Source organism: Schistocerca nitens, chromosome 4, assembly GCF_023898315.1.
Source record: "Schistocerca nitens isolate TAMUIC-IGC-003100 chromosome 4, iqSchNite1.1, whole genome shotgun sequence".
Taxonomy (NCBI): domain Eukaryota; kingdom Metazoa; phylum Arthropoda; class Insecta; order Orthoptera; family Acrididae; genus Schistocerca; species Schistocerca nitens.
This window is the reverse complement of record NC_064617.1, coordinates 217,840,891-217,865,667: the sequence shown is the minus strand read 5'-3', so window position 1 is coordinate 217,865,667 and position 24,777 is coordinate 217,840,891. Positions and strand designations below refer to the sequence as shown.

The following is a 24,777-nucleotide window of genomic DNA, read 5'->3' as shown; positions in this document are numbered from 1 at the left end:
CTATTTACAGAGACCTGGCAATTCCTGAAGTTGTGTCTTCATGGTCAGACTCAAAATCCCAATGAGTTGTTCAATAATCTTATATGGGCTCGTTTATCAAAAAATGCTTTGTTGGAATGAAGACACTAAAGTGGGGAGCTGTTATTGCTTTTAATGGTGGTAACATTGATAGGGTGAAAATGCTACAACATATGGGAATTAATCCTGGAGCAAACTGCATCAGGTAACTTGAACAGATAGACAAGGTTCACACTGATAAAGCAGAGCACGCAGCACAGTTGGCCACTAAGGAGTGCAGGAAGAAGAAAAAACTTGGGAAGAGATCGAGAGGCTGATACACACTATGGTGCAGGGTGCTTCTAAGTGACTAAAAATAAAAAATTAAGCATATATTAAGTGAATTACAGTCTTTTGAAAATTTAGAAGTCGTTCCTAAAAAATTTACATTTTCTGTTGCTTTTTCCCCAAGTCTCAGAAACCACTTCGAGTAGAGTACTTAAATTTTCAGGGAGTAATAACATCTATATCCTGAGACTACTGAACTAAAAGAAGAACATAATGTTATGTATAATTAAAAAATGTATTTCCAAAAGCAGTGGCCAATTACTGAAGTTCAGTAGACCCACAACATATGGTTTAATGTCAATGGCTACAGTGGTTCCTGAAATACAGGGAAGCCAAGTGACTAAATTTAACATTGTCAGGACAGGCGTTCCAACTCCCCTTAAGAGGGTTGAGTTTTGAGCACATTGGTTTTATTATTTCACTATTGAGAATGACACTGAAAGAATAAATAATTACTGGTCCAACCAAGTCAGCACAAGATCGTATTTTTCTGAACACTGGAACACACTTCTTGCCAATGTAAAAAATGACACTGACTTACAAAAATCTGATGTTAACCATGCGCAAATTTGATGTGAACAAATTCATCCCACAATTCTAATTTCTTTATCATCTTCACATTCAGCAAATGTAATGACTGCATTAAACACTGATTTGTCACGAAAACAAAAATATGCATACCTGAGAATAACACAAACAAGTGGATGATGATAATATTTTGTAATTTGCATTTATGATCTGGAGATGAAGGGTGGGGGCTGGAGAAAATAGGACAATTACAAGATGAGCCAGTTCTTTCCCCTCTTTTTTCCCTTTTCATAACGTTTGATGTTACTCCTGTGTGTGATCTGAGACTGCTGGAATTTCACTTTGGTGGATTCATTCTTTGAAGTTAAAAGCTATAACACCAGAATGTCCGCATATTAAAATTTGAAATTACATGCCCAGTGAACTGTAGTTAATAAATCCATGTGGATTTCAAAACATGTGTATAACTTTTACTTGCAGTGGTGAGGTATGGGCTTAAAAACTAGGGCTGCTCAGTGAGCAGATAGAAGTGGAAGATTGTGACTATATTGAAACAGAAATGGAGATGGGTATAATATTTACCAACACATATAGACAACTGATAAAATATAATTTTTTGCTGGATTCCAAAAGATGAGCACTTCACAAAATACCTTGTAGGTGTATGAACTATTTCCATATCCACTGTTATTCTCTCGAAGCACAACTGTCATGTGCAGTAGTTTACATTCAACATAATATGTGGGTTTGACTGCTTCTTTGGTTAACCTGCTGAAAGTTTCCTCCAAGTTACTTGTAAACGATTTATTTACAGAAGGAAATGACAGAGTTATACCCAATTTTGATGGCACTCCGAAAATTTTACTGCTCTTTCTCACTGAATAAAGTTGTTTTATCTTCCAGTGAATTACCCTATTGTTCTAAACTTTCTATTCAGAATCATAAATGCTGTAAAGTCAGAAACACAAAATAAAATCAATACAAGAATACCATTTAATCAGCTTTTAGAGACAATATAACTTCTCCTACATCAAGTCATATACTGCACTAATGTCACAAATATGTTTTACTTTGCACCTAGTAATTTCAGAGCTACCCTTCTGACAATGCAGTACAGAGGAATCAGTGCTTGTTTTAGTGTACACAATTAAGTTCTGATGGAATGTGAAACTTACATTTCACTGAAGGAATAATATGCAAAATAAACTATCTGGACTGAGAACAGTAGTACACAAAGTATGCATTTTCATGCACTGTATGCTGGTCTGTGGAGTGTAGTTGTAGCTGAAAATAACTTTATTTCTAAACAACGCAGTGGCACTAAACATAATTGTGGAAACAATTATTATAGGTGGTTTCTTTGCTACACCTCACAACAGCCAATGACAATCCAGGCTCCAAAATTTATAATGTTGAAAATATGTGGAATATCTTAAAATCCTTCACTAAAGGCCATCACAGTACAATATGATGACATTTCCAGAAGCCTGGGAGACACTGAAACAGTCAGAATCAATAAGTAAACATTTTCGAAGTGGATTTGCACGAAAGGAAGATGACATCTGTTTACGATGGCCTTAGTTCGACACAAGGTAAGCTATGGTTTAAGGTTTGTGTGCCAATTTTTGTAAATTAAAGTTACAATTTCAAATACTCAACCTTCTCTTTATATTGTTACAGGTTCCAGATACATTCAAGCAAAGTTAGCATCAGAATACACACACACACACACACACACACACACACACACACACACACACAGAGAGAGAGAGAGAGAGAGAGAGAGAGAGAGAGAGAGAGAGAGAGAAATAAGTCAATGGAAGACTGTTTATAATTTTATTCACATGTATGAATTTTACATTACTGCACATTTTTTTCTTGTGCCAATTAACATTGAGAAAGGTTGTGTGTGCAAGTAGCACTGGTAATGCTTTAAAAATTCACACCTGTCACAATATTTATTTCCATCAGTGTGAAATTGTTTTCAAGCACAACTATTAAAAATATACAAACATAAAATACTGAACGTACAAAATTCTGAACAAAAATTCACATGACTTTTTCAACAGAACACAAAATAATTAACTTTCACATTTATAAATTACGAAAAATTCATGAAGTTGTGAATGGGAATGTCAACAGCTGTCAGATAAGATAGACAGTATGATTTATATTTTAATAATCCCAATATGCCTGCCCAATTTAACTACAGCTGTGCCATTAAGACAGCTTCTTAAAAATTTGTAAGAAGCACATCTGCTGAACAATCTCATCTGTACATGAGAATTACTCATTTCTACTATTCACTGCATGGTCAAGGTGCAACAATAGCAAGTAATATGAGCTTGCACATGTCTGAGCAGAAATCGATCTGCAAACACAAATTTGTTTAATCAAAACCATGCATTGTCATTAAGCACCATGCTTTACAACCAGGTAATGTCGTCTTAAGTTACAACAGCTAGGACGAAACAAATCCATTTTAATACAAGAAACTATGAAGCCTCACACAGAACCAGACAGCTTACAATGCACAAGTAGTGGTCAATATGCATTAAATCATGATAAATATGAGATTATAATGGATGCACAGTCATGTGCTAAACAATTCTATTAAGATTGTGATGAAGGTGATGTGCAGCTTCCTTGCTCCATTCACACTATCACAGTGACAAACTACACAAATTAAATTGTGACAATGTTTTGAAATTATTACACAAATATTAAGAATCCAGTTTAATTCCTTTGGTAGCCAAAACCATTTTGTGTATTACGTGACTGTGGATTCTGTTGGTAGTGATTGAAATTCCCACTATTGCTCATACCACCATATGCAGATGACCCTTTATTCATGTATGGCATCTGTGCTGGTGGACCACCTGCTTTTCCTGCAGGTGCTGGTGGTGGAGGTGGTGGTTTAGCTAAGTTCATTGATAACAATGACGGTGGGTTATTGAGAAGAGGCTGACCACCCCTGCTTGGCCCTGACAGTTGCCCATCTCCAGCTCTACCGCGAGGCCCCCTGCTGACATCATCATTGTGTGGGAAGCTGTGAGGTGGTCCCCTGGAAAAAAAAGTGTGTGTACAATAAATTGACTGCTTTAATATTAAGAGTGTAAAGTGACCAAAAGTCACATTACTGTTTAACAAAAACACAATATGTGCAATAACGAATATCTTAGAGCTTACACATTTAAAAGTAATGAAGCACATGAACTATTACAGTGCCACAATCCAAACAAGGAAACTAAGAGGGGACAACTAGTTTAAAAAATATTCACAAAGAACAACTGATTCCTAGCACAAAAGACTAACACTTTAGTCACTTCCTCAAATATTTCTAGGTTCAATATGTAGTTATCTGCAACACTTTGGAGAATTCATTTTAAATGCAGATAAAACTGATGAGAAAACTTAAATTACCAGTAGACACATGAACAACACAAAGTCTGAAGAAATTGCTTTTGTGATAAATGTAAATTCTACCTCAAAATGCAAACTACTTTATCTGAGACAGCTCGAAGGAGCTCTATTTTGTGCTTACGAATGTAGGGAAAACTACCAATTTTCAGTTAATGGTATTGCACAACATCTGTCTAGGCTGAGCACAACTTCGAAAGAGAATGTGTGTAGGAACGTGTTTTCAAAAGAAAGAGCTTACCAACACACAAATGCAATGATGTATCAATGTGTTTATAAGATACGTCCCAGTCTTCTGCCAACTGTTGGAACACAGGACACAGCCATAGGACCTAGCACCTTAGACAAAGAGAAGTGTACATTTGTCTGCTAATTAAAATTGGTACAAGGTGTACAGGCGGGTGGGGTGGCATATTAATCGCAGATTTCCCGTTCAAAATCACCCCTCCCCCACCCCCGGAGTGAAAATATACTCTTTCCCCACGTGAAAATGTATGGTTTCCGTGTTAAGTGACAGTAAACTTTCCCTCGGAGCTGTAAAATTTATGATTCCTTTGAATGATGAAGGTTTTAGACATCAGATAGAACTTCCGCGCACTTTAGGAAAGGAAAAACAGCAAACAAAATGTGTTTTGGAAAGATCTTCGATAAGCAGAAACTTGTCCACAGCGTGTGTTTCGATTATGAAAGTATAAATACATATTCCATCAAATATAGAACATTAGTTTCCAAAGCACTCGAACTGAGCACAGAACACATTAAGTAGTCAGCCAATAGCAACATCATTTAAGTAGCACAAACACATGAATTTGAAAAGTTAATGGTTTAAATTAATGTACTACCAGTAAATTTAAGCTTTCACATATAATATTGGTCCTTTCTTGCATGTGTTACTCTTCAAGATGTATCAAACATACAAGTGCCAGTAAAATTTTAAATGATGACATAAAACGGCTGGTCTTGTGGGCCCGCAATTTTTCAAAGTGGTTGGTCCTCAAAGTATTTAGTTTCGAATGAGAGTCAAACGCTCATGATTTAAGAAATTCATCCTACATTCTCATACTTAACATATATCATCTTGTGTAAAAGGAAATTTATTTGGAAAGTAGTACTTCTCAAATCACCATTCACAATATTTTTCTGCAATGTGTTAGAAATAGGTTTGTTTGAACACTTGCCAGAGTGTGCCAGGAAAAGGGCATTACTGTGCAGCTACGATGATGTAGGAAGCCATTGCTTGGTGTCTGCACTGTTCGTTATTCCTTTTGTTGCTTTCCTGTTTGGAATTTTGTGCATGGTGGGGCATCATGAGCCCAATGTACAGCATTGCAGTGTGTTGTTCAAAGGGGACATAAGGAGTTCTGTACTTATGGCAATTTTTTTCTCATATTCTATACAGGCCAGGAATGCAAAATAAAGCAGTTGTTGACATAATAATCATGTCAAACCTATACTCTTCAACTCAAACTATCCTAGTATTTTGCTATGTGTTGAGTTTAACACAAAGTTTTTAGTTTTATTCTGAAATACTGTTATCTAACATTTCCAATCAGGTTTATATCCAACATAGCACTGCAAAAAGCTAACAACAAAGAATACAAATTTCTTTAGGGGGGAAAAAAGTTGTTTGTATACCTCAGAACTACGGAAAATAAGTTTTCATGACTTTTTGAAATAGTACAAAAAATTAAAGTTTTCTGTGAAGCCAGAAACTGCATAATTGGCAGTTTATATTCTACTCCAGAAGTAAATAAAAAGCCTCGTTGGGAGTTACAATGATAAAAGACTGTGTGCTCCAAGTCTATAATTTACTGAAGAATGGTGTTCTGTAAATTTAAGATGGAAACAACACAAATTAAGAAATAATGTAAAGCCTAGAGAAGGTACCAGACAAGTGTTTAATGCCTTGTGATCGAAAAAATGTTGTTTCACAGAAGACAGATTGATAAAACTCTGCTGAAGCTTTCAGTCTATTTGAAACAAAACATTTTATTCAATACTACAGGCGAAATTTGCCTGCTTAGATATCTCTAAGTGAACATTTACATACCTTCATAGTATGTAACATTAAAAGATCTGACATCACGTCAGAATACTCCAAGAGCATTAGCATTTTGTAAACCATGCTAAAAAAGCATAATTCCACTCGAAGTGAACATTTGTATGTCCACATTCACACTGAGGTTGGCCCCTGCCAGGTATTGATCTTTTCATTGTGATTATCAGAATGCCAATTTTCTTGGAGTACCAATACTGCATTATCTCATGTTTGGTTCTTTAGTGAGGCATTATGCTGTAAGTGTCGAAGATGAAAATGTGCACTTGAAATTCTGCAAACAATTGAAACTGATGTGGAATGAAACACTTTGTTTCACTTAAATTGGCTGCCTTTGAGGAAAAGATTAATAAAAGCAAAATTTCTTTAGCAAACCAACAAAAATAACTGTTCTGCAAATCAATTAATACTTGATTGCCAATAATGAGGAAAACCAATAAAATCAGAAAACTTAAAATAACAGCATATTTTAGTCTGGCATAATTATTTGAACGTATTGAAATTAACAGAAGTGGAGACTAACACCCCCCCCCCCCCCCGCATTATGATTCCGACTGATCTGCGCATGAGTGAAATCTAGCAGCTTGAGTGCACTAGAAAAATTTTTGCTGCTAGTATCTGGCTGCTTGCTGCTACTGCTTGTGCAGCTAACAGCCACACTTCAAGTAGCCAGAAGCAGGAGAAGGCACTGCTCATACACAGCTTCAGTTCTGTGGATAAGCCTGCTGGTCAGCCAGCAAATGAAACTAATATAAACAGTTGTGACATTGTGTTCGCTGAAAGCAGTTTCTTGTTACGAAGTACTGCATAGCTATCGTCCGAAAGCCCTGACACATTTTACTGTTGCGCTGTGTTGTTGTTGTAAATGGTGTATTTTCTTTGTGATTTAAGTTTTATTTTGGTATTTTTTCTCTTGTTTATTTTGTATTGCTGCAGCATTATTCAGCAATAGTGGGCTAAAGTAAAATTATTTGTTGGAGTATCACTTCTTATCAAAATTACAGAAGTTTAACTGAAAACTAGAACAATAAAAAAACTCAAGAGTTCTAAAAAGTTTCGGAGTTTCCCCCAGTTTTCTTCTGGATGAAAAAATTACCGAGTTTTTCCTGAGGCGTATACATTCTGTGGTATTATGCAGCCATTTTAACTTAGCAAATTTTAGGAGTGACGAGTGTTCTGCAATATACTGGTCAGCCTTGTTTATGACACTAGCAACCTAGGCAAGGAATTGTGTGGTTGCCATTACCAAATGCTCTATCTATTCTGCTTTGCTGTGTGTAAGAGTGAAGAGACTAATCCTTATCTGTTATGGGATTCGAGGGTAAGTCTCACATCGTCGTAAGGGATCAGTAATACCTTTGACCGAGTCAGTTCTGCTTTACATAAAACACAGAAAATGGGTGCAGGCTGTGACATACCTTCACTCAATATGCACACAATTTCAGAGATCGCATGTCCCTAGAGTTCACCAGTCTGCCTACACAGACCACCTGGGTCAGCACCCTGGCACGTATTGGTGGGCCATTGAAGAAACAGTATTATTTAAGTGAGAGCAAACGGGTACTCAGCCTATTCTGTAACCTGAATTACTGTTGTCCATTTGATGTGTTCAGTGCTATGCACAACCTGTATTCATTGTATCTTGTGTGTTTCTCTATAAAGTACTATGTTCCATAAATTGCATTTGTTCTTACAATACCATGCTGGTTGCCCTCTAAGAGGAAGACAGGGCTTATTTCCCCATAATGCTCCTCTCCTCTTGAGCAATCAGAGTTCTCGGATGTTTATGTTCACGGCCGAATGCCTCTTAATATACACACTGCAGTGAACACAAAACTGGTCAATACATTTCGACCAAGCGAAGTCTTCCTTTAGAACTACTTGTTTTCAGTTCTAATCCTAGGCCCAGGCCTTGTTGGTTCTGTTTCTAGTGTTCTCAAGTACATGTCACATAGCTCTGAATGGCCATGAAAGAGATCTGTATTATGCACATCAGTGCTTATTTGAAATCAACATTCTGTAGGTTTTGCAAATATCGAATTGGGTGAGAGAATCCAGCTGCTTCTCCACAGAATTATTGAAACCTTAAATAGAACGAAAAGTATAAAGTAACCAGCACCATTAAACATACGTGTGTGTGTGTGTGTGTGTGTGTGTGTGTAGATTTTACAGAAGCAAACACTCTACTTAGAAAACTCTTGTTGTAGGAATAAAAATGAAATAAAATACCATATTCCAGTTAAACTGTCCAATTGCACTAAGTTATCAATTTTGCAAATTTTTCACAAAGCACTTTCCTGAATCTGTCCATATTTTCATTGCTTTTTGGGAATTACATTGTATACACTGCATTCTAATCTGGTCTACACGTTACTGCACAAATTTAACTGTTTATGCCGCTATCATTAACCAGTGACGAAGCAGGTTATAACAACTATGTAAATTTTTGCTAGCTGTAGGATACTTAAATGTGAATTGAGAAGTGACTATATCTAATAATTTACAAGACAAGAAAAAGAGTACATTGGATTAGATAATTTGGTAAAAACCCATTTTCTCCACAGGTGGCTTTGACTGTTATCTTGTCACTTTTAATAAAAAGTTATATATACTAGGTAACATAATTGTCCAAACCTTTCATTAAATGCTATCTCTAATTACTACCAGCTTTAATTTATATTCACTCAATAACAACGACTACCTTAGAAACAGGAATGTCCTTGGCAACTTTTTCACAGCAAAATTCAAATCAATACATAAAATTAACATTTTATGCCATGAAGTGTAGTGATTTGGCAACCTATTTGATGTCCTTTAGTACAGTAGTAGCAACTGCAGAAGTTTCCACTGATGGAAAGTTCTTTGTAATTTGTTTGTCCTTGTTTCTCTCTTTGTCTTGTGACTGTCTCACTCTTGCTATCTTCTATTCATCTTTTGCAGGATATACAGCTTTCTCTGAATCTCTTCCCCCAATTATGCTTATCTTCCTTTTCTGATGCTATGATGTTGACAACACCCATTCTAATTTAGAACTTTGGCCCACAATTTTATTGACATTTCTTCTGACATCTTCATTTCCACTTCCACAATTATGGATGCTGTTCATTACAGTACATCATTTAAATTTTGTTTTAACTTATATAATTTAACCCCTAGTTTATCATATTTCTATTTCATATTAACACAAGGGATTTTTAAAATTTGCAAAACTAGTCATGCACACAAAAAATGTTTTTGAAGGTATTTGTATGGAATGTCATCCATTACTGAAAGAAAATGTTAACGGTAAGCAGTTCAGACAAGAGGAGAATAAAAGAATGTGAAAATTATGTTGGTATATTGAGTAATGAGGAAGTAGTGAATTGATCTAGAGAAAAAAGAAATTTGTGGCAAGACTTAACTAACTAAAAGATAGGATTGGTCAATAGATCACATCCCCACACTTCGAGGAATTATCAGCATGGCAATATAAGGAAGTGTTGGGGCAACTGTAGTGAAGGCCAAGGCATGAATCCAGTAAGCTGGTTCAAATGGATGTAGGCTGCAGTAGTTTTTCAGAGATGATGATGCTCGCACAGGATAGGCTTGCAAAGGGAGCAACACCTAACCAGTCTTCAGACTGAAAATAACAACTACTATTTAATATATGAGAAAAGAATTCCTTTTAATGCAATAAGCATATATACCTGGCAGAGCTTCCAACATGCGGCTGGTTGAAATCTTGCAGCCCACGATTTCCTCCCGCCTGGTATTCATTGGGCGGACGACTTCCTCCATGCTGAAAATCAGGATTAGGTGGGCCTCTGTTTCCAACAGGTTGGAAGTCAGGGTTCTGGCCCGCTCTGTTGCCACCCGGAGGAAAACTCGAATTCTGCATTCCCCTATTCCCTCCTGGCTGGAAGTCTTGGTTTGAGGGTCCCCTGTTACCACTTTGCTGGAAATTTGAATTTGGTGGGCCTCTGTTAGGACCTTGCTGAAAATCTGCATTTGCAATATTCCTGTTACCGCCTTGCTGAAAATCTGAATTCAGCATGCTTCTGTTCCCTTCAGGTGGAAAATCAGTGTTACTAGAACGTCTATTCCCAGCATGCTGAAAGTCGGGATTAAGAATGCTGCGGCCACCACCCTGAGAGAAATCAGGATTTTGTAACAGACCGGCCCTACCACTGGCAGGACCAGTTCTCTGATTGCCAAGTCCTCCAAATCCTGGACCACCAGTATCATGATTCACAGGAGCTGGCCTCTGGCTTCCTAATCCACCACCTAAACCACTACTGCTTGGGATATTCTGCAAACCGAGTCCTCCCTGGATGGTACTTCCCGAGCCCAGACCTCTTGGACTATTAGCAGAACCCAAACCTGGACGACTGCCTCCCCCTCCACCAAGTGGTTCAAAGTTTGCATTCTGAGAGCTGTCCCTACTGAAATCACTTCTGTCTCTGTCAGAAAAGCGGGTTCGCCTGCCACCCCCGCGATCTCCGTCACCCCACCTACTTCCACTCCGATCATTGCCTCTATCACGACCACCTCTGTCTGCATCACGGTCTCTACCTCTGTCACGCCCTCTGTCTCCTCCACCACGACCACTGCTCCATCGGTTTCTTCCTGAAACAAATTAATATTCCTGCTAAGTCTATATATAAAAAATACAATGATTATTCTATGACAATTATAACACACAAACCAGTTCTACAGGAGGCTACATAAGGAATCACAACTTTTACGTTTAAATACTGATATCTGAACCATCTCTGGCAGCAGGAGTGGGGGGAAGGAGATGATGAAATAATTTGGGACAGGCAGAAGTGATATAAATGTTCATATTATTTCAATGTTTAGGTTTAAAACATGTACCCATTTGTTTATAGTTTGTCAGTAAAGTTTCTCAGTTAAGTGTCTGCTTTAGAATTTGGTCAAAATGTTATATAATATTTGCACATATGTTAAAAGATTATTGTTGATAGGTGCTTTGTTCAGATTTAATTACACTGCATTAAACAAAAACATCCCTACAGAAAGGTTGGCAAACAGAGCCAGGCAATAACAATGCGATTTTAAAACTCAGAGGAAATTAAATTCCACCACAAAGGTAACTATCTGCAAACATGGAAATGAGTGAATAACTTACATGTAAGACTACCGAAATGATACACTTCAAGTTTGATAGGCTTTGCGTATGTTGTAATGTAGAGCAAAACTAAAGATATATTTTTCCATAGAAGCCCACACAGCCTTTAAAGTGTGAAATGCCCCTTAGAGAGAGAGAGAGAGAGAGAGAGAGAGAGAGAGAGAGAGAGAGAGAGAGAGAGAGAGAGAGAGAGAGAGAGAGGGGGGGGGGGCTGAGTAATGTTTCTGAATGAATACCATTGAAACAGTAACAGACATTAAAACTTCAAGTAACATTAATATGGGTCTTGTTGTACATTACAATGGTGCAACCATTTGACAAAGTTATGTTTTTCAAAATCCCTCTCCCACACTATTTTGTTTTCCATTTTGACATTTGACTAACAGCAAAAATGCTGAATGGGAGAGGATTTCGAAAAAATGACTTCTGTGACAAATATGGATGCACCTTTGCAGGGCACATACACAGTTACACTGTCACAAGTTGCAACAAAGTATCAGCAAAATTTTCCTATTGATGGCAGTGTGAACACGCAAGCAATATCGCAAGAACTGGAAATTGTGCAGGTTCCCAGAAAACTAATGAAACTAACACAAGCATGTATACATGAGACAACACACACAGTGAAAATTGGATGGAAAATATGCCAGAGCAGTCAAGATGAGGACTGAAGTGCGATAGGGAGACTGCCCCTGTCCTTGCTGTTTGGCTCCAGTAAGAGCACTGAGAAAGGTAACAAGCCTAGAGACAGGAATTCAACTGAGTAGGAGGATCGACACCCTGGCCTATGCAGGTGATTTAGTTTTAATAGCACATAATGAGCAAGATCTGGTTCAGAAGGCAATGATGTTAATGAAAGAGGCAATGAGAGCTGGTTTGAAGATGAATACCTCAGTGTGCAGAGGGAGCAATGACAGACCATTAGATGTGGATGGTAAAATCTTCGAGAGGGTGAAAGTTCAAATATCTTGGTAACTCAGTGAAAGGTTTGAGACAGAAAAATATATAATGGGAAGAATTCAAGCATGAGACAGGCACCATTTGCACTCAGAAAGCAGTTCCAGTCCCAGCTCTGACTCAAATTAGATTCAATAGGAGTTTGTAATACTGCCGTCCTACATGAAGCAGAAACCTCGCCTCTGACCCAAAAGATAAAAAGCAAAATTCTCGACATTTAAGAATGCTGTCAGCAAATTTTTGGACCAGTGAAGGATAGTGACTAAGGAAAAGGAAGAATAGTGAATTTCAGGGGTCGTGCAAATCACTGGACAGTATGGTTGTGATTAAAGAGTGGAGACTGAAGTTGTGTGGGCATTACCAGATCACCAGGCAGGCAGTGGAAGAAGGTATCGCAGCCAACAGACCCAGGGGATGACTATGGCTGAGACAGACTGATATGAATATGATAGGACTGACTGGGGAAAATACATGGATTGAAGAATTGGAGGAGGACTGGTTAGGCCAAAGACTAGCTGCAGTTTGTGTGGAAGAACTAGAAAGACAACAAATGTTCATTTATCTCCACATATTCTCATCGTGTTTGTGAGATATCTTTCACACAATCTGTGAAGCATATTGACAAAGTCATTCTTGACTATCACCTACATACGATGCACTAGTTGTGAGCTTCTCGCTGCTTTACAGTGTAAGTAATCAGTTGAAGTGGGCAATGAAGTTCACTTTGAGAGTGTGTCAAGAAATTAAATCGTGGACCAAATGACATGTAGAGTGAAGCAGGATTACTGTATACTAATTCGGGAAACCAATTTAAAGCAAATGAAGTGTCTAAAATTTAATTACAGAAAAACTAATACAATGGCTTTAAATACAAACATATGTTCTTACAGTGGACACAAACATGTGACTTTAATTTCTTCACATACACTGGTGAAGCTTCAGGAAATAGTATTACTAGCCTTGCATCAAAACCATGGGAATCGATTCGAGCAAATGGAAACTTTTAGGTCACAGCCCACATCAAGAACTCTAACCTCCTGAAATGGTTAAAGTAGTTTGCAAAATTTCTGTTTATGTGGATGCAGATTAGGGACTAGTAGATGTTGCTAACATTTCACTTGTTCACATACATTCCAGCTATCACACTTTAGGGAAATTCTCCATAATAACAAAAACAAGAAAAAACATGAGTGCGAGTAGCACGCACTGAAAGCTCCTTACAAACTTGATTACATGTCGATAGTCGATCTATAGGTTTTGACGAGTGAGCTTATGAGTACTGAAATATGTGACATGAATGTATCTTCTGACTGCACTGACTTACAAGCCAATTTTCACACCACCAAGGGACATTAGTATTTGACAAATTTCAACTGGATACCTCTACATCTTCCTTAGCAAAGGGATCGGAACAGACAGAACATGGTGATCCTATAGGAGTTCCATTTTTACCAACTGATGTACAGGTGGTGGGGAAGGAAAATCATGAATTCTTTAATCTAAATATTAGTGAAAAAACCAAATTAAATACAAATTCTTAACTTGTATGATGTGATACAATTTGTGCATAGTGAATTACATCAGTAAATGTTTTGTACCCCCATCTATTAACATAAAAGTTAACAAATAATTACTTTAAATAAGGAAATACAACAGGTTTTACCTCTTCCTCCAAATCCACCTCCAATAGAGGCCATTTCCTGTAACTTTGGATTCACTACTTGATTGGCTTCTTTTAGCACAGAAATTAGATCACCTGCTTGCTTTGCATTACTTGGTGTGAAAAATGCATACGCTGTTCCTGTCTTATCTGATCGTCCAGTTCGCCCTATCCTGTGGACATAATCCTCTGAACTCTGAGGATAGTCAAAGTTGATGACAAACTTGACATCTTCAACATCTGAAGGCAAAGAAACACAGACATTGTGACACTGATTATATGGCTTACAAGCAACAAAACTATAAAGCTTATAATATCCATACCAAGACAGATAAAAAATATAAATCGACATAAAAATGGTCACAGGGCAACAGCAAATGTATACTGAATTCAATCCTTCATAGCTGAATGTTCAGACACTAAAGGAAAAAAATACATGAGAAATTGGAAAGAGTGGGTTAGTCTTATCCACCAGAGAAATAAACCATGTAATAGTGGATATGAATGAACCAACCTTTACTTCACATTCAGTGGTTGTACTGGCAACAAATATTTATTCCCTTTATTTCTTCTGTTCTTTACCACTGTACCTCAGCAATGAAATTAAAATTAAAAATAATATTTTCAGTATCCATTATGCATTGTTGCCATTCCTCCCATTATTTATGTATTCACCAACTGTAGTCCTTTTTTATTTGCCTTAGCATAGTTTGTAAAGAAGAATGAATGCACACTATCAGCTAAAAACCGATTACTCAAATTACCTGGTATTCCACTACTGCAATACTCAACATCTATAAAATGATTGTAGTATTGAACTGACAATGACAAAACAGTTTTTAAAATAAAAAAAAGTAATATTATTGTATAACATACTGAATGACAAAATGCTTAAAACCATTTCGTATATACATACTGGCACTGAATTTTGATACCAAGGAGTTAAATTTGTGTATTTTGAGTTTTCTTTATACTGAGTTGTGTGTGCCAATATGCATATAAATTTCTGGCAAGAACTTATTTACCTGTCTATTCCTTGACAGCATATCACTCAGCTGTGAACCTAACTGCTCAAGAGTTGAGTGGGTAGGGGTGTGACAAACGATAGGAGAAGGGTGTTCATAGAATCGTGGCATGAATTAAACTGCTTGTGGCTGGCTCTCCCGTGGGCTTCAACACCGTTGCCCTCGAGGAGTAACCAACCAATCAGAGGCACTGCCAGACAGATGCTATAAAGCACATGTGTTTTTTACTAAATTATCTTGCATGTGCCTCTGAAAAATAAGAAACAACCAGACTGATTAGTTGACAAATATAAAATTGATGCCCAACTATCAAGATATAACCAAAAGTCTGATGATTTATAGATAAATATGTACGCAATCAAACTTTCATCAACACTTCAACAAATAAGAAAGGAACTACTGGTTTGATTCACAACTGTATCTGCTTTATCACCAGATAAAAAGCAATTTTCAGAAGTGCCAAATGAATAATTTGATTGAGTTACTTCTAAACTATGTATAAAAGCAAACATTAAATTAATTTCAAGGAAATTCTGAGCAATTTTAGTGCTAAAACGAGGTTCTCAGAAATCATAATAAAGAATCATCCACAACTTCTTTATAGAAACACTACTTCATATTTATAAATGGAATTTGTTGTTGCTAAACTCTATGAATAAACTGAAGGGTACATAAATTATTGTGCTTAACTAATAACACAAGCTTGATTAACAATAATATATACCATTAATTCAGTGGAGCATCACAAACGAACTGGTAAATGTAGAATAAAATTTACACTGGTCACCTCCAGCTGCAATCTACTTTATATTATCTTAAACAAAAGGAAGGAAAACAGGCAAAGATCACACATTTCCTGAAAACGTGGCCAAAAAAGTAAAGAGAGTACTGGTGACAGAACTAGGTATATTATAAATGCTTCGTAAAAGTCATTAAGATGAAGTAAAATTTAGGCTACCGAAAAATATAAACAGTGTAATGAGTGCAGAAATGTTTACTTTCTTTTTCTCCTTTTCTTTCTTACAAATATGTTACAGTTCTGGACTTTGTGTATTTTTGAGAAACCTAATGACTTTTCTAATAATATATTTATGATCTAGTTTATTACAAATACTGTATCAGCAGAGTGCATCTAAATTCACATTACGTATACAGTTATTATTTTACTATTCACAAAAATGTAGAGGGGGAAAGAATACTGAATTACAATAGAGGTCAGCTTACAAAATAAATCAACTGTGACTTCCTTTACAAACATGTAAATATTGTGGCATTTTAGTAATAGACAGTCGACTAATTGCTAGCAAGTGTGTGTGTGTGTGTGTGTGTGTGTGTGTGTGTGTGTGTGTGTGTGTGTGTGTGTTTGCATGGGAGTGGGGGGAGGGGGAGATTCGAGGTAGGAGGAAGGGAGAGGGGGGGATTCGAGGTAGGAGGAAGGGAGAGGGGGGATTCGAGGTAGGAGGAAGGGAGAGGGGGGATTCGAGGTAGGAGGAAGGGAGAGGGGGGGGATTTGAGGTAGGAGGAAGGGAGAGGGGGGGATTCGAAGTAGGAGGAAGGGAGAGGGGGGGATTCGAAGTAGGAGGAAGGGAGAGGGGGAGGGAGAACAAATTTTTATAGACTTTGTAAACGGAAAAACTGCAGCCTGAACAGAGAAAAAAAATCATTAGACTGAGTAAACATGCATATTTTAAGCACTGTTTTTAAGTTATGCTTAGTAGTTCAAAAGGTACAAAATGAAGGGACTCAAGTTGAACCTCAACATAGGTTTAGTAGAAGTATCCATTTCTGCACACAGATGTATTTCAGCAGTAATGCTAGATGTAAATGTAATTTTGACAGCGTACAGGGTCATTTATGTGTATACACACTGTGTGCCACTTCACTGAGGAAAAATAGTATGTGTTAAATGCTGGAGCAGTTTGATATTCCACAGCAAATCCCAACAGTGTGACTGACTATTATTTGTAGATCCTGTTTTGTCACGTTTCAGTCAGTCTGCTTACAGAAATGATCACTGGGCAAGAGACATTCCATGACAACAACTGTTTTACTTACAGTTAATTTAAATACAACAGCTGTACTATTTCTGAAGCATGTTAACAAAATTGAAATCAGTGTTTCTAAATTAACAAAACTGACAGGTATACTTCACTAAAAAATTATGAATAAGAGAATGGAAGGAGGAGTTAATAGAGAGGGAGAATGAACATTATATTTACTTCTTATGCTGAAATGAACCACTACTCTTTCATATGTGGGCATACAGTATAACCCCACTGAACATTTCAAGTATTAATGTTTTCCAACCTTTTAAACCTTCTTATTGGCCCCTTCAAGCTCCCTATACTCACAATGATTTGCACCTATTTGTGCGTAGTTCACACCACAAAACTCATGGGGGGGGGGGAAAAAAAAAGTGGCTGACATTATACTGAACTTCTAGTAATGTTTACAAGTATCAAATATTAAGCAGAAAACACTCTTGGGCCCTGGACTTCCTTGTTATGTATCGACAGATGTCTATCAAGCCTGAACAATCTGTGCCACCAGTGCTGCGTCCCCCACCAAAGTCAACTTAACAATAAATATACATGTAGTTATTACAAGTGTTCCCACACTTAGTAGCTGTGTTAAGGTAGACTTCAGTTTAGTCTGAGCAGAGGAAAAGTTGGCAATGATGAACAAGAGCTATGGTAGTGCGTCTTTCGAATAATATACAAACTAGTTTTGAACATTTGCATATATGACATCTGTTAGGAAAATATATGAACTACATGAAACTTGTTGGGCTATTTTTCGTCAAATGAGCAATACTTTTCATTTCAAGGAAGATATTATCAAGTGGTAAACTTTAGGCCCCCATACAGAATATGAAGTGATTTTCAAGGTGTTGGTTAGGTTGGGAGCTAATAGCACAGCTTAAATTGTTGTGAGTGAAATTAGCAGCAATGATATTTATAATAATGACTGCCAAACGATTTTCAAGGTGTTAATTTCTCTCTCTTAAGTGCTACAGAATAATATTTCATTATCCTGCAGGTTACATCATGACAACATTTACCAAACATTCTATCACTCCTGTTTTCTTATATAATCATTTAACTTTGTGCTTTGTCAACTGCTATTCCATTTTTCTTAAAAACCAAGAATTTGAACTTTTTTCACAAATGGAGCTTTAACAAATGACTAAACCTGTTCCATATTGTACAATTTGGAACACGTTTTCCGAACACAAGTATTTGATAATATTAATTTTTGTTAGGCTCAATAATTTAAATACACAAAATCCAACAATGCCCCTATGAGTATGTTGATACATATTCAATCTTGGAGAATAGTAACTTCTTTACATTCATGTGCAATATATCTCCTATATCTATTTATTTTCCCCATCATATCAAAATAATTGAAAGGCTTAACAAACCACCTCCACTTCTGTGTGAGAAGAAACAATCTATCAAAGAAAACAATCAATTTCTGAAATTGTAAGTGACTGTATAGATAAAAGAAGCCTACTCATCATGCGGCGGCGGGAGGAGACACACAAAAAGGTATTACAGTTTGCAAGCTTTTGTAGCCAGTGGTTCCTTGTTCTGGCAGAAGGGCTGCAGGAGACAGAAGAGGGGTGAAGAGGAGGGGAGGGGGGGGGAGGAGACTGGTGAAGTTTAGGAAAAGGGGAAGAGTTCAGAAAAGTCGCCCAGAACCCCAGGCCAGGGGAGACTTCCCGAACAGGTTGTGAAGGAAAGACAGACTGCAGGCAGTCCACCATGATTATCGTTTCCTTCTCACCCTGTCTGGTAAGTCTCCCTTAATCTGGTATTTTGAGTAACTCTTTTGAACTCTGCCATTTTCCCTAAACCTCACCATTACTTTCCTTCCCTATTTTCCTTTATCATCAACCCTTCTGCCAGGAGCCACTGGCTCTAAAACCTTGCAAACTGTAATACATTTTTAAATGTGTGTTGTCCTGCTAAGTAGACGTTTTTATCTATGCATTTACTTATTTTTAAAAGGAATAACAGCCGGCCGGAGTGGCCGTGCGGTTCTAGGCGTTACATTCTGGAGCCGAGCGACCGCTACGGTCGCAGGTTCGAATCCTGCCTCGGGCATGGATGTGTGTGATGTCCTTAGGTTAGTTAGGTTTAATTAGTTCTAAGTTCTAGGCGACTGATACCTCAGAAGTTAAGTCGCATAGTGCTCAGAGCCATTTAAAAGGAATAACCTGTCAGACAAATAGTGTTTTAAAACTAAGGGTGGCATCACACAAAAACAAAAAGTGAACACTGTTTACAAAACTAAGACTAAGCCCCAAGACCAAAAGAGTCTTGTGTACAGCAAGAAAGTCAGAAATTCAACTTGCTACTGCCCCTAAGGCTCTTCTTAAACCTAAAGTGGTAGTGTCAAAAGGATAGAGGACATACCAAAGAGACTAGCTGAGTCATTACCTCATAGGAAAGTTATCTTTATTTTCATTGATTGTAACAACACAGTGCTTTATAACACAACCTACTGGTCAAGATGGGATGTCCTTGGCTACCAACCCCAGATTAACGTCGAGGGCTGGGGAGCCGGCCAGCCTGCGTGTGGTTTCCAGCCTGTTACCCACACTCAATGAGGTATATGTTGGGCTGGTACCCACTTTCTGCCTCAGATACACTTTAGGCAAACACTTGGGAAATATCACATCTGAACATCAGATCTGAAATCTACATCAGACACATGTAGATGGGGTAGGGGGCAGTATGACAGCATCGAAAAGGCCATCTAGGCACCTAATGTCACCAACACAACCAAAATCAATATAGAACAATGTTGACTGGGTAGAGAAACGAGAAAAGGCAATGGGAAATGAAAAATTTTGCAGTCACATGCTATGATCTAACACCATGTATTCAAAACTGCACGTGACCAACTAATTTGAATACACTAAAACTTAAGCTTTTCAGTAACTTCATTCCTGTGATAATTATATCAAATTTTTGTACACAGGGTGTGTATATAGGTACAAGAAAAAACTCCTGGTTTTCCCCTGGATTAAAAATACACTTTTTCTGTGTTAAGTGACAGTATTCTTTCCCTTGGAACTACAAAACCTATCAATCATTTTGAATTGTTAAGCTTTTATACTTCTTGGCACTTTAGAAAACGAAAAAGGATTTTGGAAAGGTCTTTGATGGTGCACCTGTACACTGCATATTTTCGTATTACGAAATCATGTACTCAAATTTCACACAGCACATTAGTTTTCAAAGCATTGTAATTGAGTGAGATTGCAATGAGCTTTTGTAAGCCAATCGTAGCTCATTGGCTCATGTCACGTGATCTCGTCAGCTGATGACAGGAGATTTTCACAGCACAGGACACGTGATGTAATCAGCCAATAGCAACAATATTTATGAAGTGCAAACACAACAGTAGGAAAAGTTAGTGGTTTAAATTAACATACATAGTTTAACTAATAGAAAAGCTAAGCTTTCACATATAATATACACGTTTTTTGTGTGTCAGTAAAATTTTAAATGACGACAATGTCTAGTTTTCTGGGCTCGAAATTCTTGCTAAGTGACTGGCACTCAAAGGGTTAAGTTATAAATGAGAGTCAAACGCACTGTGATTTAAGAAATTCAAAGCACATTCTTGAATGTAACATAATTCATCTTGTGTGAAATCAAAATTACTTTAAAAGTAACTCTCATCAAATCAATATTCACAATATTTTCCGCAACCTGTTTTAAGTCACGCAGTTGTTAGAGAGCACCAGGAAACGAAACGTCACTGAATGTGCCCAGCTACAATGACATAGGAAGCCTGTATGTTCGTACATAATAGCATTGAGAGATCTTATATTGTGCTACAAAAATAAACAGGACATCAGATATTCCAATAACATTGGAATTCCTTAAACCACACTGGAATGCATAATTTGGCTTACAAGTACACGTTCTTATGTCCAGCTTCACAGAAAAGTAAGGCCCCAGCCTGATATTAAGCTTTTCAATGTGGTTTTCAGGACTCAAACTGTTTTGGGAGTATCAGTACTGTATTATTTCATGTTTGGTACTTTATTATGGTATAATGCCATACGTGTCAGAAGATGAAAACGTGCATTTGAAATTTAGCAAACAGTTGAAACTAGCCAACAGTGTGAAATGAAACACTTTGTTTCAAATAAACTGACTGCCTGTGCAGAAAAGATTATTTTTCCACAAGGCGATTAACGACTCGCTGCCAAAAATGTAGAAACAAACTAAAAATCCGAAATAAACTAATAACATATTTCAACCTTCCTTAATCATGTGAATGCATTCTAACCTCTCTCCCACTGCAACTCACACTGCTTTGTGCATCCATGAATTGGTCAGCTTGGGTGCACCAGAAAAATTTTCCATGTACCTTCTGGCTGCTCGTTCCTACTGCTGATTCAGCTAACTGCCACACAAAGTAGCTAGATGTGGGAGAATGTGCTGCTCATATGTGACTCAAGTGCGCATGCGCACAAGCTCCACTGGCAATTGCTCAAACGAGCCTTATGTAAACATTATAATGTCATGCTCATTAGAAGCAGTTTGTTATGAAGTATTGCATTGTCTTCGTCCTAAATCCTTTGAGACATTTTGCTGTTGACGGACGCTTTGTGCACTGTGTTTTGCTGTTGTAAATGGTGCATTTCCTTTGCAACTTACACTTTTCCCTCTAACTTATGTGTTTTATTGCTGCAGTATTATTCTGCAGTAGTGGGATACAGTAAAATTCTTTGTTGGAATATCAGTTCTTACCAGTAAAAATTATGAAAGTTTAACTGAAAACTAAAACGATGAAACATTGCTGGCATTATAAAAAATTTCCAGGTTTTCCCAGATTGTCCTGGGGCGTATACAACCTGTTACAGTCGAGATGGCATAGAAAGATCCCCGAGAGCTTGCAGCACTGTTGCCAGCTTTCAACTCTGAAGCACAAATGGCTGCAGGTGAAAACAAGTCATCTATATAGCAGCCCACTGTAACTAACAGTAATCAACTTACACCGATTCCACTATGGGTTTGCTCACTCCAATTCATATAGTACTTGCCCCTTTTGACTGTATATGCACTTTTGAGACCTCCAAATTTGGAGTTTCAAATACATCACATGGCCAGAAGTCTCCAGGCGATTTCTGTCATTTTTTTTTTTGAAGAGACATCAACTGTCTAATTAACTGTCTGAATGCTTCCCTTTTGCTACAGTCACATCACCATATCTGTAAAATGGCATTCCACTAAGTTCTTACTGAATGGCGAACTCTTTTTCCCATTCCTACCATACCAAAGACTGGTGAACAACATTTATCAGAACCTTTGTCAGACTGGTTTTTGATGTAACTGACACTATTTCTACGATAAGGACTGAATAAGAAGAAATGAATTAAAATTTGTGCTGCGGCCGGGACTCGAGCCCAGGTTGTCATGCTAACCATTACACCACCACAGCTCTATGGTTAACATTCCTGCACGAACTACCCAAGTTGAGTGCCCTCTCCAACACAAACTTCAATCCGTATCTTCAGCTTATTTTCCCTTACATTGTCACTACTGCCAGATCTCTCCAGCACTGGAATAGCACCCCAGTGCTGGATGTAATGGGAAAGTCCTGTACCATACATGACCGTATAGATATTATTATATTTTTCCCTGAGACTTAAGTCTCTTCTTTATCTACAATAATGACTGAAGCAGAAGAAATGAATTGAAATTTGGTATTCTCTAACATTTCCACTTCATTATAACATTGCTATGATTAAGTATTTGGTATTCTCCGACATTTCCACTTCACTATACCATTGTTTGGTGGTGTAATGGTTAGCATTTTGCCTAGCAAGCAAGACGACCTGGGTTCAAGTCCACGCCACAATACAAATTTTAATTCATTTCTTCTGCTTCAGGCATTAATCGTAGATAAAGAAGAGACTTAAATGTCTCAGGGAAAAATACAATTATAAGATCTATATGACACTATTTCATGATCATCATATCAGGCTTTAATGATTTGATCCTAAATCAGAGGTGTAGTTAAAAGAGCACCACAACACCTCAATTCCATTTCAGTGCCACTACAATGCACTCAATAATATTCCCTACGCATCCACTAGATATCCACCGACCCAAAGAGGAACTTCATATACTGTGAACTGACCCTCCATAAAACCAATTCCACATACCAATCACAGCATTACTTGCCCCACTAAATGGTGCAGTGAATTTATATTTGTGATCAGAGGCTACTCAACAACTGCATGTCCATGAACACCAACCGATTGTTCTGTCGATTACTTCCATGCCAGGGTTGATTTACAAGTGCTATGCACTATATTCTTATGCTGTCTTCCGATTGGTTCATTCAGTAACATGCGAGTTTGACAGAACTTCTCAGTACATTTATCACCCTTACCAGACTGTATTTTGGTATTGTCAAACATTTACACTTCACCATAACATTGCTAACAGCAAATCTGAAGAGACACAATTAAAAAGTAATATCCCTAACGGACTGTATAAACTTACGCTGCTCCTACAGGTATGCTTGATTCAGTTTCACTGATTCTCTCACTACCTTATTCTGAGAGAAGACCTTTATGATGCTCATGGAACATGGATGCTCTTAGATGCACAGCCTGAGGATATAGTGTGTTGACAGTAAGATGCATAGAGATTTGTTGTCATTAGTACACAAAGTATGATAAGATAGTTACTCAATATTCAATACTGATACTGACCCGAGTAACCAGTGAACACACTGCCAGACAAAAAAAAAAAAAAGTGCACTTAAGGAAGATGACAATTTTGATCCAATGAGAGCATATGGCTCCTGGTGATAGTAGATGTACTGGCACTGGTATCAACACTGTCCACCAACAGATAGCGTAGTGGCATAGCTACCAGAGCTCCATTTATGTCTACCTTTTAATAGGGACTTCTCACAGCCAGAAGGATCAGTGAGATGCAAATGTGTGAAGCAAACAAGCAACAGTGCCACAGACACACACACGTGCTTCCTACAGCCAACTCAGCAAGTTTAAAAGGGGTCAAATTGTTGCCGTTTGAGTGGCAGTCGCAGGATGGTCCTTTCAGAAAATTATCAAACAAGTTGGGTGTGCTGCATCAATTGTGCACCAATGGTGTCAGTAGTGGCCACGTGAATATTCTCTTGCCTGTAGACAAGGTTCTGGACATACACTCAGCACAGACACCCACGAGGATTGTCGTATTGTAAGGGCAGCCGTGGCAGATCATACAGCTACGAACAGCACAGATAAGAGGGCTTGTCAAACCAGATGCTGTGAACTGGTTATTAGCAGTGGGGCTATGGGCACACACATCTCTAGCCCGTCTTCCACACATGCCACAGCATCAACATGCTTGGCTCAGCTGGAAGATGGAACATCACGTCCTGGTCTTCAATGATGAAAGCAGATTGGCCTGCGTGCATGTGGCGGTCATTTGTGTATACAGTGTAGATCTGGTGAATGCTGTTACATAGAATGCATCCACCCATGAACAATGGTGCTGCCCCAGCCCTTATGGCCTGGGGTGCGATACGCTGAAACTCTCGTTTCTGGAGGGGATCGTAACCGAAGCTCGGTAGGTGCAGAATGTTGTTAAGACGCGTTCTTGCAACAGGAATG

At 37.9% G+C, this 24,777-nt stretch overlaps 1 protein-coding gene across 1 annotated transcript in view; it reads right to left on the bottom strand.

The window, feature by feature from the left end:
• Window positions 1-2,695: 2,695 nt before the first annotated feature.
• The window catches only part of LOC126252894 (uncharacterized), a 55,050-nt gene continuing 32,968 nt past the window's right edge, over window positions 2,696-24,777 (bottom strand). Inside the window, exons 12-14 of the mRNA XM_049953864.1 lie at window positions 14,098-14,334; window positions 10,036-10,954; window positions 2,696-3,937 (exon numbers count right to left, since the gene is read on the bottom strand). Coding sequence (XP_049809821.1) covers window positions 3,610-3,937; window positions 10,036-10,954; window positions 14,098-14,334 — 1,484 coding nt within the window. The 3' untranslated portion in view covers window positions 2,696-3,609. The remainder of the gene's footprint in view (window positions 3,938-10,035; window positions 10,955-14,097; window positions 14,335-24,777) is intronic.